This window comes from Oncorhynchus keta, chromosome 28, assembly GCF_023373465.1.
Source record: "Oncorhynchus keta strain PuntledgeMale-10-30-2019 chromosome 28, Oket_V2, whole genome shotgun sequence".
Taxonomy (NCBI): domain Eukaryota; kingdom Metazoa; phylum Chordata; class Actinopteri; order Salmoniformes; family Salmonidae; genus Oncorhynchus; species Oncorhynchus keta.
In genome coordinates this window covers 61,196,577-61,209,989 of record NC_068448.1, presented here as the reverse complement: position 1 = coordinate 61,209,989, position 13,413 = coordinate 61,196,577, and the positions used below count along the sequence as shown (strand labels likewise).

Here is a 13,413-nt window from a genome sequence, read left to right as displayed (position 1 = left end):
TAGGCTATTATGCCGCGTTCATGTACTATTGAAAACTCGGAACCTCAAAGCAAAAATGGACGTAGGTTAATTACGTGGAGCTTCCTATTGGTTGGTTCTGATAGCTTACTTCCCAAGCGGGAAACTCGAGAATGGGATCATTTTTCTATAACGAATTGGCAAGTTGAAAATGTCCGAGTTTCCTAGTTCCGACAAGCACGTGAACGCGGCAGACCGGTGTTGCGGTTTCCCAGTGCGCTGTTTACTGAATAGTGCGCCACAGTCTCGGTTCGGCCTCGCGACCTAGGGCTGTTTTGTAACGACTTTGATGTTTACATACAAGAAGGAAAGTATGACATAATTTGCTGAAGGTTTTTCATAGTTCAAGATAATACAACTTTTTATCGTTATGTTGGCTACAATAATCATGTTGACAGTTTAGGAACTAGTCTACATGTGCGGGCGCAAGGTGAGACTTCGTGGAACGGGGAAATCGAAGGCTGCGCTATCCCCGAGACAGTTGAAAACTTAATAGAATACTACAGGCGAGGAAAATGGATGATAACAACAATGACAACGCTCGCTGCAAGTCGTCTGAGGATAACCACCGCGACTCACCAGTTGACAGCGGGGCAACAGGCGATGTTGGAGCTGGAGGTCTAGAAGAGGTACAGCTGCATCTCACGTGCCTACCGGAGCGGTACATGATGGCCAAGTTCACCTTATCAGCCTATATGCTCTGCTGGGCAGCGCTGAAACTCTACCAGGTAAGGTGGTCTCACCGAAGCTTTCTAAATCACAATACAGTGTTGATGACCTATGCACTCTGGTGCCCTTTTAGTTTATGAAAATCAAATCCTGGTCCTTTTATTATTGCCCACACCCTCTGAATAACAGACTGTACTTCTGAACTATATCGAGCCACTGGAATAAAATGATCATAGTGTTTGCTTATACAAACCTCTTCAAAGTGTTATGCAAAATGTATCCAGTTTCATGTTCTCAAATTTGACCGCTGTATATTTTTCCTGGAGGCCTACGTTGGTTATTGTTCAAACATGTCCAATTGCCGTGTGAGAGAAGCCTACTGGTGTATGGATACTTTCATTCACCATTCATACCAATAATGTTGAAGAAAAACAACAAGCCTATTCATAAACCAGATATCAAATCTAAAATCTTGCCCAAGAGTGTTAAAATCTCCTGCAAGTGATGTCTTGTGTTTTCCAGTAATTCTCCCACTTTTCTATTAAGTACCATGCATTCACACTCAAAATGTTGTTGCTATGGAAACACCCTTTGGTTGGTTTTGCTGGGCTCCTGCATCCTGTTATTTTAACAAGGGCCCCAATTATCAATGCATGTGATCGTTTCACAATTATCAATACATGTGATTGTTTCACTCTTAACCAAGCCAACCCACTGAAACCCCCACACTTATCACAATGAAGGGCAAGAGTATAAAATGTAGAAATATTTGGTTAGAGATTCTACATGGCACATTGCAGTTATCTCTCTTAAATCTAAAAGGTTGGTGAAAAGCCATTCAAAGTACCATTCCAGGCTGCCAAAAGATTTAAATCAAAACCAATTAAAACCAGACAAGGAGCAACAGAGAGCTATGTAAAGTCCTGCCTTGACACTGTAGTGATATATTGATAGTTGAATTATTGATTGATTAAGAGATTCCTAATTTTCTAGTCTTTGTCATGTTTGTCCCCGTCACTGGATAGAGAGAGAATCGTATTTGTGTTGGCTGGAAGTGCAGTTGGATTACAGGGCTGCCAGAGCAGACAGCTGTGGAAGTGAACTAAAGTGTCTCATGTGGTTGGGTTCCTCGCTGATGTCCTGCCTGCCAACCCCTCAGCTTAACTGGCTCTTTAGACAGGATGCCAGTTGTCATGGTTGCAGTGCTAAGCAGCAGCATATAGGCCCTCATAAGCACACAATCCCATTCACCCAGGGGTAAAGATATTAGGGTGCGTTCGACGCGGCATCCTATTCCCCTACGTAGTGCCCTACTTTAGAACCACACAGTAATGCACTATATATGGAATAGGCTGCCATTTGGGACGTAGACATAGAAAACACAACCCATAATAGATGTTTATCACGCAGAGTTAACACACGCGACTTCTTTTAGAATACAGCTGTATTTTTAGTCATGCAGTACCTGGGTTTATTCAAATAAAGTCACATTTTTCCAGAAATGTAATCCTTGTTGGGTGTTATGGAAAAGTGTGATGCTTTTAACTATTTTCCATTTTGTTCTGTTTTGATGTCTCTGTCAGTGTTATCAGCATGACAATAGTGATATGTACTTACCGTATAGGTCTGTATCCCAAATGACACCCTATGCCCTATAAAGTGCACTACCTTTTGCCAGAGCCCCATGGGCCCTGGCCAAAGTAATGCAATATAAAGGGAATAGGGTGTCATTTGGGATGCACTCATAATGTTGGTCTGGAACATTTCCTCTGTCCCCAGGGAGGGGCTTGGATCCAGTTTGTCAGGTTCTTGACATTTGCATCGGTCCATTACCCCTCTCAAATACCCTCACAGTGACTCCTAGTTTATTAAAACGGTGTCAGCAGCCTTCTCCTTCTGACCTTTGCCGTGTGATCAGCCCTGTATTGGTTACTAAAGTGTATCAGAGAGGAATGCTCTGGAAGGGAGTCTAACAGATCCACTGCACATCAGGTTGACACAGCAGTTAGTCTTATAATAACACATGACAATCAAAGGGTGTGTCAGTGTCAGGAAGGGATGGAGGCTGTAACCCTTCTCTCCCTCCTGTGTAACTAACGTCACTGTGGATTCGCCCCCAGATTCCCCCTGTATCAGGGCAAGCCAAGTCTTGTCCCAGAAGTCTCCCTAGGGCTCCCTCTACCATTCCTCACGGTGCAAGGAGTAACCACGGACACCAAGCCCAGCCAAACACACCACACACCACACACGCACACACACACACACACACACACACACACACACACACACACACACACACACACACACACACACACACACACACACACACACACACACACACACACACACACACACACACACACACACACACACAAACGCAAAAACACTCACACATACACAAAAACATACACACACACATTAAGCCCAACCCCAGAGCCAGTCTCATCTCAACTCATGCACAGATTGAGCTCTTCTTATCACATCAAACTCCTTAGTTCACTTTGAACTGGCTCCTCCCTGAATTCCTAAGGTTATTATGGCTATGAGATATGAGATATGGTAATTGGGCAGGTGTGCACTGCGCATCGCTTAATTCACTGGTACGATCTGTCAAAATCAAAGGTATATTTATCAGGGTTTTTTTGGTACAAAAAATATATATACAGGACAGGTAATTATAAATATGTAATAATACAGGTAACTGCCAAAATAAAGGAAACACTTGAGGAAATGAGAGATAAAAAGCTTCCACACAGGCTTAGTTCCTGAGTTGATTAAGCAATTAACATCTCATCATGTTTTTTTTATATAAAAAAAATATTTTAACAATTTTTCTCCCCGATTTCGTGGTATCCAGTTGATAGTTTCATTCTTGTCTCATCTCTGCAACTCCCGTATGGACTCGGGAGAGGCGAAGGCCGAGAGCCGTGCGTCCTCCGAAACATAACCCAGCCTTAGACCACTGTGCCACTCAGGAGGCCATCCCATCATGCTTACGGTCATGTATAAAAATGGCCAGTTGCCCATTATTTTGGCTTCCATGGCTAGAAGAAGAGATCTGTGTCTTTGAAAGAGTGGTCTCAAAGGAGTATAGGGGGGGTTTAAAAGGTGTGTGTGTGTCTCAGTCACCAGATCTCAACCCAATTGAACACTTTATGGGAGATTCTGGAGCGGTGCCTGAGACAGCGATTTCCACCACCATCAACAAATCACCAAATCTGAATTTCTCGTAGAAGAATGGTGTCACATCCCTCCAATAGAGTTCCAGACACCTGTAGAATCTATCCCAAGGCACATTGAAGATGTTCTGGTGGCCTGTTGCCCTATTAAGACACTTTATGTTGGCGTTTCCTTTATTACATTTACATTACATTTAAGTCATTTAGCAGACGCTCTTATCCAGAGCGACTTACTTTATTAAGGCAGTTAACTGTGTATTTGTAATGTACACATAGGAAGTGTTTGTGCCTTCTTGCTATGGTGATGGCCTACCTCCTTGCCCAAACTGCCGAGGTTAAAGCTCCTACCCCCCGCTGTAGTCAGGGCTGGTAACCTGGCAAGTCCAGATGGTTCTGGAATGTGTTGGTTTGATTAGAAGGTAGGGTTCAGTTTTAAAAAGCCACTATAGGTCACAGTCTGAGAGGAGAGGTGGTGGATCCCGGGTCACACATCTTAGTGCCACAACATGCCCTCTGTGACATAACAAGCTGGGAGAGGTCAGAGGTCAAGAGTGTTGTGACCTTGTCTCAGACACACACACACACACACACACACACACACACACACACACACACACACACACACACACACACACACACACACACACACACACACACACACACACACACACACACACACACACACACACACACACAGGTGGCCAGGTAGGTCAAAACACACACACACATATGTTCATGTGTTATAGTCACTTGACAAAACGTGCAGTAGCCCATAAATGCTCATTACAGGTATAGTTCAACGGATTGGTTTCTTGGTCAGGTGAAGCTTCTTTTTCAGTAGTTTGGCCTTTGACCTTTAGACTAACGAGTTAGCATCCAGTCAGTAAACAAGGACTCTATAATCACCTTTGATGATTTGGGTTCAGTGGCAACAATGGTATTGATGTCATCCTTCTGGACATCATGTCATAAGGAAGTACTACAGGCAGGCACTTCCTCCTAAACACCAGTGTTGTGGCGATGGACAATGTGATTCTAATTTACTGGCCATTTGAGAAATTTAACAGACGCATATGCATTGGGTGCATAATCTATTAGAGCATCCACCCACAGTGCTCAGAATGACAGAAATGATCACACCCTGATCTGTTTCACCTGTCTTGTGCTTGTCTCCACCCCCCACCAGGTGTCTACCATTTTTACCCATTATCCCGCGTATTTATACTTGCATTTTCTGTTTGTCTGTTGTAAGTTGGTCTTGTATTGTCAGGTCGTCCCAGCGTGTTTCCTGGTTTCCCTGCACTCTAGTTTTTTGTTTCAAGCTTTTCTGGTTCTGACCTTTCTGCCCTAAGCCTGCCTGCTGTTCTGTACCTGCCTGATTCTGATGTGGTTTATGAACTTCTGCCTGCCCTGACTCTGAGCCTGTCTGCCGTCCAGTACCTGTCGGACCCTGATCTGGTTACGAACCTCTGCTTGTCCTTGACCTGCCCTTTGCCTGCTCTCCACGTTATAATAGATCCCAGATCTGAAAACTGAACCATCCGCCTCCTGTGTTCTGATAGAAATCACATTTAGATTCTGGTAATGCATCTTAAAAAGAACATGCAACTCGTGTAATGAAGCAGCCAATAAAACATCATTTTCTGTTTCAAATCACAAGCTCGTAGGCCTATGGCTATTTGAGTAGCCTGCGATTTGGGCAGTGTGTGTGGCAAAAGGCCGAGCTGACTATTGAGGTGCGGCTGTCAGTGAAAAGCATCTAAAACATGTGTGAAGATAATGTGTCTTGAGTATCATTTAAAATGTTACGACAAGAAGGGGAGGTGTGGTGAAGATATAGGCAAGTGTCTCTCCAGAATGACTCAGCTGTCTCCCGCCAATTCTAGTGCATTCATTATTTCATTGAGTGAATTGTTTGCCCATAGATTTAAAATTTGGATCAATTCCCCATTACATACAGTAGGGAGAACAAATATTTGATACACTGCCGATTTTGCAGGTTTTCCTACTTACAAATCATGTAGAGGTCTGTAATTTGTATCATAGGTACACTTCAACTGTGAGAGACGGAATCTAAAACAAAAATCCAGAAAATCACATTGTATGATTTTTAAGTAATTCATTTGCATTTTATGGCATGACATAAGTATTTGATACATCAGAAAAGCATAACTTAATATTTGGTACAGAAACCTTTGTTTGCAATTACAGAGATCATACGTTTCCTGTAGTTCTTGACCAGGTTTGCACACACTGCAGCAGGGATTTTGGCCCACTCCTCCATACAGACCTTCTCCAGATCCATCAGGTTTCGGGGCTGTCGCTGGGCAATACGGACTTTCAGCTCCCTCCAAAGATTTTCTATTGGGTTCAGGTAGCCTAATGGTTAGAGTGTTGGGCCAGTAACCAAAAGGTTGCTGGATCGAATCCCCAAGCTGACAAATCTGTTGCTCTGACCCTGAACAAGGTAAACCCACTGTCCAAGGCTGTTATTGTAAATAAGAATTTGTTCTTAAATGACTTGCCTAGTGAAATAAAGGTTCAATAAATAACTTGAACACCTCCTATGAAGTCTTTATAAAATAATTGCCTCCATGTTTCTATGACTTTTCCTATAGGCTACTTTGAAGCAAGGTAAGACATGCCTCATAATATGAAATAAAACATTCAAACAATTAAGTATGTTTTCAAAATGCATACAATGCAGCTCACATTGTAAAGTGGTGGGTAAAGTGTCTGCACTTGAATGGTGAATGGGAGGTGAATGGGAGGTGACCTTCAATTACCAGTTGAGAAATAAAAATAGTAGCTCTCTTTAATCGTGCACCAAAACTGTTTTGAACATGCAATTGCATTTAGAATTGTTGTGTAATGAATGGGCTTATCATAGCTTGTTTTACTCCAGCAGCAACCAGTTGAGAAGCTGCAGGAGAAATCCCACTCAAAATAGGCTCTGTATGCTCTGCGCAGGTGATGGTTAAGATACAACGAAAATACACACAATGTATTTACATCGATTGGTATTTCCATCAATGAATAAAAAGCATTATAAAGCAGTTTGCTAGGGAATTGTTCTTCTCCCGGTCATTTTGGCACGCAGCAGTTTTATTTATCAGCTTTTCACTTTTTTTATTGGTCACAAGCCGGCAATTGCCGTATAATGGAAACTCTGTTGCACTCACATGCAAGTACGCCGGCCCCCCACCACAGAAGTTCTATGCAGGTTTGATGTGCAGTAGCAGTCTGCCTCTCTGGTGCAGCATGGGAAAGCCCCAGCAGGGAAACAACTAGTTCTCACTGCAACATCATGAAAATGCAAAACATCCCATCAGAATGAAATGAATGCCTATACACTCCGGATGTATATGAAGTTAATCTTTATTAGGCAGACTGAAAGATCTTTTTGTTGGGCTCTGTCTGCCATTTTATGATTCACAGCGTGGAGTCCTACTCAGCTGCTTCATTGTATGGCACCCTATTCCCTACATAGTGCACTACTTTTGACCAGAGGCGTAGGGAGCCTGGTCAAAAGTAGTGCACTATAAAGTGAATATGTTGCCATTTGGGCCGCACACATTGTGTGAGGAAGGATACCTCAGGCCTGTTTTACTGAGACAGACTTCCCTCAGCATCAAAGTGGCAGTAAACCCAACATATGCTATGGTTAGTTTAGCTTGTCTTCTGAAGTGAGATGATGAGGTTTATGTGCAGTTTTTTTATTAGGCTACCCACTTCTCCTTCTAGCACTTCTGAAAGGTCAGGGATGCTAACTAATAGAACAGACATAACCTGCTGTATTTTGACGCCATAAGTAACTGGCCTGGTGCCTGGCCTGGCAGTGTACCAATTTCATACTCATGCATGTTGCTGTTGTAGACAAATGACTAAACCTAAGGACCACTGGGCAGCGTACAACCTCTAATGCTTTGTTCTCTTCTACCTCTTCATAGAGACTACGATGCACTCCTGCCACTCAGGTGAAACAGGTAAGGAATAACATTTTCATTTGATTTGGTTTTATAGATATTAACATCCATTTCAATGGACATCTTCCTGTTGCCCCACATAATGTATGCATTTCAAAAGGTACCCTATTCCCTATATATTGTACTACTTTTCACCAGGGTCCATAGGGGGGCCTTTAGGGGGGGGGACATAGGGTTCTGTAGTGCACAGTATAGAGAATAGCGTGTCATTTGGGAAGCACCCAATGTAAACCCTTTTTGATTGCACTTTTACGACAGTGGGCTAAATCAGAGTCTGATTCTTGGTGGTCTTAAACAAATCTACTTTGAAACAAAAGTATAAACCTCACACACATGGTTATGGGCTTAGAAAAAGAAGACACATGTACCATGTCAGATATAGAGTTTAAATCTATTCAACTTTGAGTTTTTATTGCAACATTCCACTTTATATACATCACAGAAGACTGAAAAATAATGGTTTGACATAGAAACATTGGATTTTCGGTTTTGAAAAAAAAGTTTATTCATTAAGAAATTATGAAAAATATTAATACCATTCCACCAATGTTCCCTCAAACATTTTCTGGCACTAAGCAAATTTCAGGTCTGCTGAGTGCAAACTCAAATGCAACTTCTGTGCAACTTCCAGCACATGTTTACTGTGAACACTGAGGCTGTATCCACTTTAAGTTACAGTTTTAACAGTGGTTAAGTAGGCTACTGTGGCCATTTGATCATAATCTAGGCCTACCAGAGTGGCCTACCATCAAACAATGGTGAAAAAGCATCCCACAACATTTTAACATGGAAATAGCTGTTCTTTCATTCAGCCTACACTACCAGCCAGTGTGTGGTGTTCATTGTAAATCAAATCAAATCAAATCACATTTTATTTGTCACATACACATGGTTAGCAGATGTTAATGCGAGTGTAGCGAAATGCTTGTGCTTCTCGTTCCGACAATGCAGTAATAACCAACAAGTAATCTAACTAACAATTCCAAAACTACTGTCTTATACACAGTGTAAGGGGATAAAGAATATGTACATAAGGATATATGAATGAGTGATGGTACAGAGCAGCATAGGCAAGATACAGTAGATGGTATCGAGTACAGTATATACATATGAGATGAGTATGTAAACAAAGTGGCATAGTTAAAGTGGCTAGTGATACATGTATTACATAAGGATGCAGTCGATGATATAGAGTACAGTATATACGTATGCATATGAGATGAATAATGTAGGGTAAGTAACATTATATAAGGTAGCATTGTTTAAAGTGGCTAGTGATATATTTACATAATTTCCCATCAATTCCCATTATTAAAGTGACTGGAGTTGAGTCAGTGTCAGTGTCAGTGTGTTGGCAGCAGCCACTCAATGTTAGTGGTGGCTGTTTAACAGTCTGATGGCCTTGAGATAGAAGCTGTTTTTCAGTCTCTCGGTCCCAGCTTTGATGCACCTGTACTGACCTCGCCTTCTGGATGATAGCGGGGTGAACAGGCAGTGGATCGGGTGGTTGATGTCCTTGATGATCTTTATGGCCTTCCTGTAACATCGGGTGGTGTAGGTCTACATTCCATGATACTTTTGAAAAAAACATGCAGGGCTTGACATTAACCTGTTTATCCACTTGTCAGTCAGACAAGGAGGTGATTGAAAATGTTGTTGTGTTGTTTGATGCAAGAAACCACTTTCCAAAATACATGTCATTATTGTAACCTTACCGCTATTACAGAGAATCAGACAATTTATTATACCCTCTGCCTATTGGCTACTTAGCTTATTCAAGCCTGTCTCAAAATGCAACACTGCTTCTTTAAGATAAATAAAATCTCTTCACCTGACTCGCTTTTCAAAGATGTCTGGAAATGTACACGTTTTGTGCTATTGTAGGAAGCAATCACTCCCCTACTGCTGACTACAAATGATCTATAACTGGGCTAATAACTCACTAACAAGCAAAGGATATGAACAAAATGTGCACACGTGGCTACATGCAAGTCTCGTTTGATCTCAAAACAAGTACATCTACTCACGACCGCTCATGCTGTAAACACAGTTCAGTTCAAAATGAATGGCAAAGATCCATATATGGCAATGGTCTATTTGCATATAGGCTTACTGCAACTCTGATTGGTTATGCAGTACAGGTCTGTGTAGAGTACGGGCGTCCGTGTCATTGCAATAGAATCCTACTCCAATGTGCTCTGCCTATAACAAAATCTCTTGCATAGTTAGTTTTGCATACTAAGTCTTGCATAGTTTGTTGATAGTGTTCACTAAGGTGGAAAACTCTAGAAAGTTGAGTGAAGTTTAATCTCATGCTTCTCTGCGTGGGATGATATTTCTTCTGCGGGGCAGTCCTGGTGGAGCTTCATGCCCGCAGACGCACGCAGCTTAGAGGGAACATTGCATTCCACCCATGAGGCCACTAGAGGGAGCTTTGATTATTCGACTGCAGGAAAGGGGTCTACTAAGGTCTGTATCTTCAGTATGAACAGCTCTGGTATCATAAGTATTGGAACATTGAGATGCTGGTGAATGTTTTGCTTCAGAGTACAGCACAACAAGAGATCAGAGGTGTGTTTGAATAGTGAATGTAATGTGTATAAAAGGAAGGGCTGGGTTACTTATAGGTGACTTCTAGTCAACTACACTCTAGCTATCTTGGATGGGAAGTCTACAATTTCAAGTTCTAGCGTGTTTGTTTGTCTTGAGCTTGTGTCATGAAATATCCGTGTTAAACTAAATATGGTATCGACTCCAACTGGAAGGATGGAATTAGGGCAAACACACACACACGGCTTTTTCACACCCTTTTTCACCTCAACCCAGGAAGGAACAGGTTTCTTCAGGAGTTTGTTTCTAACTGCTCACTGTTCTCTTTTGTTTATAAAAACAACAATCACCCATCCCAACAATCACCCGTGCCAACAATCACCCGTGCCAACAATCACCCGTGCCAACAATCACCCGTGCCAACAATCACCCGTCCCAACAATCACCCGTCCCAACAATCACCCGTCCCAACAATCACCCGTGCCAACAATCACCCGTCCCAACAATCACCCGTCCCAACAATCACCCGTCCCAACAATCACCCGTCCCAACAATCACCCGTTCCAACAATCACCCGTCCCAACAATCACCCGTCCCAACAATCACCCGTCCCAACAATCACCCGTCCCAACAATCACCCGTCCCAACAATCACCCGTCCCAACAATCACCCGTCCCAACAATCACCCGTCCCAACAATCACCCGTCCCAACAATCACCCGTGCCAACAATCACCCGTCCCAACAATCACCCGTGCCAACAATCACCCGTCCCAATAATCACCCGTCCCAACAATCACCCGTCCCAACAATCACCCGTCCCAACAATCACCCGTCCCAACAATCACCCGTCCCAACAATCACCCGTCCGAGAGAACATTGGATGGAAGGTATTTGATTTCACACATTGTCAGCAGACACCAGCCTGTTTGGACGCACTGAAAGTATTTGTGTTTTCTCTCTACCTGTCTGTTTGCTGGATCTTTGGCTAATGCCTTCTAAATGCTGACTTCAAAGACTCATGTGGCTTCAAATAGCCACTGCATAGTTAGAACCATATGCTTACAGTATTATTCCGGTCTGAGACTTTCATGCTGGGGCGTTTACAGTATTTAACCCCTTAATAAATACTGAAGCAAGGGGTTTGTATAATGAGCTCCCAGTAATGTTCACAGGGGCTTAGCCCTCGTGGAGATCTGAAAAAGCCAACTCTTGTTTCATAGTACAAGGTACAAAGTGGAGAGAATTCAGTGAAATTGGCTTTTATAAGCTCTCTGAAAAGGAACATCCTATTGCCCTTTCTCTTTGTTGCTAAGGCACCTTTGCTGAGCAGAGCTGTACAATCAAAGTGTGTGCGTGTGTGTGTGTGCGCGCTGTGCTGAACGAGGGGTTGAAATCGGCTCCAGTAACCATGACCCAGAGCTGAACCTAAAACTCTGAAATGTGTCAGGAACCGCTCCGCTTGCAAGCAGTCTTCCGGGGACATGGATTTACCATGCCAACGCAAACCAAAGCCCGGGCAATGCTTTCAAAGGACCGTTCTGGGTAAAACGTAGAACCTGTGTAATTTACACTGTCATGGCCCAGTGAGGGAGCTGCTGCTGGGGAGACAACTAGGGGTTAAATAAATTCCACCACAATGCTCTCAGATGCTTTCTGAAACTCCACCACAGCTATAATAAAAACTCTCAGAGCACCAATGGTCACTCTTTGTACACATTGATGTTTGCGATTCATCAGTAGACTGCTAGGCTCTGGGGGCTTTGGTTCTGTAGAAAGATTACTTACTGAGGTCTCTTTTCTCTGAGCCAATTAGTCTAGCTTTTAAAACCAGATCAAACACTGGCTTTCAATGGCTGTTATTTCTTAGAAACTATTCTCTCAACCCTAACCTTAGCCAGGCAACTCCTATGTCACTTTCAAAACTTTCTAGCTGGACTGCCTTCAGAATTGAAGAAGCTGACTTGTTTACTTCGCTAATGTTCGCCACACATCTTTGCTTGAACAGTAGTTGGAGTTCACATGGCTGCATTCACTGGGTTATTAGAGGGGGGAAATTGAAATAACAACAGCCATCTGAACGCTGACCGACTGGGCCAGTCTTCACCGTCTGCTGCCAAGAGCTTCCCTTTCTACCCAGTAGAATGACACTTTACTTTTCCAGACTGGCATGCCCCCTACCTCTCTCTCTCTCTCTCTCTCTCTCTCTCTCTCTCTCTCTCTCTCTCTCTCTCTCTCTCTCTCTCTCTCCCCTCTCCCTTACTCTCTCCCTCGCTCTCTCTCTCTCTCTTTCTCTCTCGCTCTTGGCTGGGTGGGAGAGGGGGATCTGGACTCTGCTGGGAGGTTTATAGTGGGGCTTCAATCAGTGTCCATCCCAGACACATTGTCCAAGCTAGGCCATTCCTGCCACAGCCAGTAGTCAGCAGTACCCCCACTGCTTTTCTCAAGGGAATCGGATCAAGTTTGAGCTCTATGCATCGGGTTAGCTGCTACAGTCTAAGCCGTTTACAGGGGCACAGAACTGACCCTCTGTGTCAGCCAGCCACATCAAGCTCCTACAGAGCCAACTAACCTTGAATGGACACTGAATTGACCAATAGAGAGCAAGTTTACTGGAGGTGGCCTTACAATCAATGACCCTGATTGGTGAAACAGGTGCAGGTCTCGGTCTTTGGATGTCTTCTGTCAGAAAACAGTGTAACTGTGTCTTGGTAATGTATAATACCACTATTCCGTCCTTTATGTTAAGGTTGATTAGGACAGATGTTTCCACATCCTTCCTGGTAGACAGGCTGAGTTTGCACTTTCACTTTAGTCTTCAAGAGGAAAGTAGTAAGTAGTCTCTGGAGAGTCACCCACCTGCTCCTGTATCTTACAGGCGCTAACAGTCTCTCACCTGGATCTGCTTCCAGTGTGAGAAAGGGAAGTGACACACTGACACACATACAATCACCTGCAAAACCAGCTGGTCCTCTTCTATCCTGCAAACTGCTTTTCTCAGAGACTTAATTGC

At 43.2% G+C, this 13,413-nt stretch overlaps 1 protein-coding gene across 45 annotated transcripts in view; it reads left to right on the top strand.

Moving 5' to 3' along the window:
* The first annotated feature begins 276 nt into the window (after window positions 1-276).
* LOC118372588 (rho guanine nucleotide exchange factor 4) overlaps window positions 277-13,413 on the top strand; it is a 160,175-nt gene continuing 147,038 nt past the window's right edge. For all 45 annotated transcript variants that reach the window (XM_052483474.1, XM_052483473.1, XM_052483471.1 and 42 more), the window contains exons 1-2: window positions 277-746; window positions 7,817-7,852. In XM_052483474.1, the coding sequence (XP_052339434.1) occupies window positions 534-746; window positions 7,817-7,852 (249 nt within the window). In that variant the 5' untranslated portion in view covers window positions 277-533. The remainder of the gene's footprint in view (window positions 747-7,816; window positions 7,853-13,413) is intronic.